Below are 3719 nucleotides of genomic sequence, written 5' to 3'. Positions count from 1 at the left end.
ACGTGCAATAAAACCATTGCAAGTAAAAAGACAATACTTTATCAATACACCTGTCTGTAAGGTAACGTTAAACATGTAGAAATGGTAAATTTAATCATCTCTGTCCTCAGTATCTCATCCTGTATGTTTTATACAAACACAGCTAAAGCTTGCTTGGCATTAGCCAAATGTTAAAAACAAGCTAAATAGAAATCTGCCTGTCTGGAGCACAGACTGGTCTGTAGTCTTAAAAACTCAGCTCAAGTCTGGTCTTACTTAGTAAATCATCACCAAATAATAGTAAATTATTGATAAAGAATCAGATCGTTAAGCAGTCTCAATAAGGGTATCAATATAAATAAAAATTAACGATCCCCATCCCTAATCATGACTCAGCGTAATACGACTTCCTCGTTTGAGTTGAAAATATTCAACTCATGCGAAGGCCTTGCGTCGCCGGCACCGCCCCCTTTTCGCCACCCGACATCGCGGCTCCACGCGCCTTTGCATTGACTTTGTATGTAAACGCACCTTCCCCACTTCGCTTTTGGTCTGAACGCTGAAGACTATCTCTGTACTCAAAAGGCCTTTTTCTCTCAAATATTGTTTACAAATCTGTGTTAGTGAGCACTTCTCCTTTGCCCAGATAATCCATCCACCTCACAGGTGTGACATATCAAGATGGCCCTAAGCCCAGCCGAAGGTACACCTGTCCAATACCCATACTGTTTATAAGTGACAGATATTTATTGGTGTGTCATACAGCAAACATCAAACCAACAACCAGACAGCTGCTTTACAAACACAAAGTGCTATACAAGTTATTCTAAAGGCTCGTGCAGACTGCAGGATGTTCACGCTAGGGCTGGCCCGAATGTCTTTTTTTGAGCTTCGACAGTAATTAAGAGCGAATAATTGAAGCTTCGGATCGGATATTGAGTAGGTGAAGAGCGATGCATGCTGAACGGGGTTGGTGGCTGCTCTACAGAGCAGGGGGAACCTTAGCTGAGAGTCCAGAGTGAGAGAGTCTGATCCAGCAGGTCCAGAATCCGGGAATAGTTTAGCAATGCGGGGGTCCAGGCGGAGAGAAGACGGGATGAGTGGTGTTTCCCGCTAGCGGAACTAAATAGCACGTAATTATGCAAAATTGACGTCTAACTTTTATTATAGTGACTAAATGTTCTTCTTCTACAATCGGCCTAATATAATTATTTAAATACGTTCATTGTGTTGTTTGTTTGTTTGTTTGTTTCCAGCCTACAGTTTACTGATTAATTTTAAAATGTAGGAAATTTGATCTGTAATGAAATTAAGCAATTGTAAAATTAATAAACGCCATAACTTCGACACTACTGCTGTCATCACTCAGTTTAAAGAGCTCCCACACAGCTGAGGACTTCATTTTGTTTTCCCTTTGATGTGAACTGAAGCGTTACGTTCACTGCTGTCGGCGGAGGTCAGGCGTGCAAAAAAACCATCAATAATCAAAAATGAAAATATTATGTGTCCCCAGCGGTCGTATATTCACATATTCGGAGCCAGACCTATGAAATACATTTGATGTTTCTCAAATCAAAGAGTAATCCTGTTAAATAATTGTGATCTAAATATTGACTATTGATAATTTTTGCCATAATTGAGCAACCCTACATGAACATTTAATTTAATTCATGAAATCAAAAGACTTTTGTTGTGGAAACTGTACCTCTGCCTTGTTTCTGTAAAGGTTAACTGTATTCTTTATTATTTTCTTTAATTTTTAACCACCCACCCATTTTTAGTCGCCCACATCTTTGGTCTCTCCTCAAACGGAGGTGCAGAAGGATTGCTTGCTGTCTTCCCTTCTTTCCTACTGGTGACGATATAATGTTCACACAATGAGGACGTTTATTTGGAAGTAGCCTCCAGTATAGTTGGTGCTGCAGGTAGTAACGCCAGAATAACAACAATATAGTGGCAACAATCTGCATCTGTTCCCTCATTTATTCTTGTCAAAGCTCCCCACAGAACTGTTTATACTTGACATTGATTGGTTTATAGGGAGACACACTCCACATAGATGACGACAGGACGCAGGTCTGTCCTGGAAAGGTCTTTAGTGCGCTCGCAGAATTACAGTTTGAAACAAAACTAACTGAACGTATTAAAACATGAACTTTGATCAGACCATGCAGACTTTCAGGTGTGAAAGGCCCCTTAAAGAGGAAGTAGTTTGACGTTATATTTGGTCAAAAGTTGGCTTGACTCCTCTCATGTCTGTCAGAATTTAAAGAGAAGTCACTGAGGGCTCTGATTGGCTGTGTGAATGTCGCCATTTAATCACAGTGTTGAAGCAGCTTCATCTTCGTCTTATAAACAGTATGTGAATAAAATCCTGTAATGTCTCCACAGTTGTGACTAATTATTGAATGTTCCCATGATCTCAGGTGTGAAGAGGCCTTCTGTTTAAACAAAGATGTTCTCACTGTATCGTCCTGTGGAGTCCTTTTGAAATGTAATGACTTTTTCTCTCTGGATGTTTTTATTGTTTTTAGATGTGGTACAAGTGAAACCTGGAGATGATGTCATTCTGCCATGTCAGGTTGGTGAAGCCTCCATCAGAGCTGTAGAGTGGAGCAGACCTGACCTGGAGCCAGACTACGTCCTCTTTTACAGAGATGGACGTTCAGTTAAAACCCACCAGCATCCATCCTTTAAGGACCGGGTGCAGCTGGTGGACAGAGAGCTGAAGGACGGAAACGTGTCTTTAATTCTGAAGAACGTGAGCAGCAACGACGCTGGAACATACGAGTGTCGAGTTGCAGCAGGAGGTTCAAGACGTAAGAGAGCCATTATTGACACTCCACCAATCAGAATCATCCAGCTGGAGGTTTCAGGTGAGTTTGTGGAGGTCAGTGTGTCTGTGTGCCATGTTGTAGCTGCAGTTTATTCCACGTTGATTCTGAGAGTCAAACATGAGGAATATAGAAGATATAGAAGAGTAAATGGAGGCTGTTCCACTGTTCACTCATTTCCTGACTAATATGCACTTTGATCTTCAGGGTCCAACAGCGGAGACGTCGAGGAGGGAAACTACGGTCTTTACTACGGATCTGTAGCAGGTTTTGTTCTGGTTTGTTTAGCTGCTGTTGGATTGACTGTTGGCTGGAAATATAAAAGACATAAGAACAAGAAACCAGAACAGCCTGCTGCTGAAGAAGCAGTGAACGACCAGTTACTCTGATCTCTTTCCACCACGTTTCATCCATTCAACATGATTTTCATTCTTTCTGTTGTGAACGTGGAAGTTTGAGGCTCTCCACCGTGATAATCTGCATCATCAGCTTAAACTCATAATTTTCCCCTTCATGAATTGCTACCTTATCGTGGTGAAGGGGTTTGCGTACCCGTTGATTCTGGGAGTCGTCTTGTCTGCATATCAGCTTTGGTCTAAAGACAAATTGGCCCCAGAGACGGATCAGACTAAATGCAATTCAAATATACACCGTTGGCCACTGATGGGAAAGAACTTAAATACTTACTTGAATTACTTAAACTGCACTCAGATACAAGTAAAATGTAGATCAGTTAAAATCTGCTCTCAGTAAATGATGAAGATGTTATATGATAACGTCATGTGATTTGACTCTTAAATCAAAGACCAGCTTTCCAAAATAAAGTGCATTAACATGTCAGTGTTCACAGTGGAACATTTATTTTCTATAGACGCACTCTGCAGCCTGTTCATCCCACTAATGATC

The 3719-nt window shown here is 41.0% G+C and overlaps 1 protein-coding gene across 2 annotated transcripts in view; it reads left to right on the top strand.

Moving 5' to 3' along the window:
- LOC123980931 (programmed cell death 1 ligand 1-like) overlaps window positions 1-3719 on the top strand; it is a 9095-nt gene that overhangs the window by 3084 nt on the left and 2292 nt on the right. Inside the window, exons 2-3 of one of the 2 annotated variants that reach the window (XM_046065549.1) lie at window positions 2514-2855; window positions 3021-3653. The exons of the other annotated variant lie outside the window; for it this stretch is intronic. Of the exons in view, the coding sequence (XP_045921505.1) occupies window positions 2514-2855; window positions 3021-3202 (524 nt within the window). The 3' untranslated portion in view covers window positions 3203-3653. Of the gene's footprint in view, window positions 1-2513; window positions 2856-3020; window positions 3654-3719 lie in introns of those variants that run through there. 2 annotated transcript variants of the gene reach the window in all.

This window comes from Micropterus dolomieu, linkage group LG12 (assembly GCF_021292245.1).
Source record: "Micropterus dolomieu isolate WLL.071019.BEF.003 ecotype Adirondacks linkage group LG12, ASM2129224v1, whole genome shotgun sequence".
Taxonomy (NCBI): domain Eukaryota; kingdom Metazoa; phylum Chordata; class Actinopteri; order Centrarchiformes; family Centrarchidae; genus Micropterus; species Micropterus dolomieu.
This window is presented reverse-complemented; position numbering and strand designations above follow the sequence as displayed.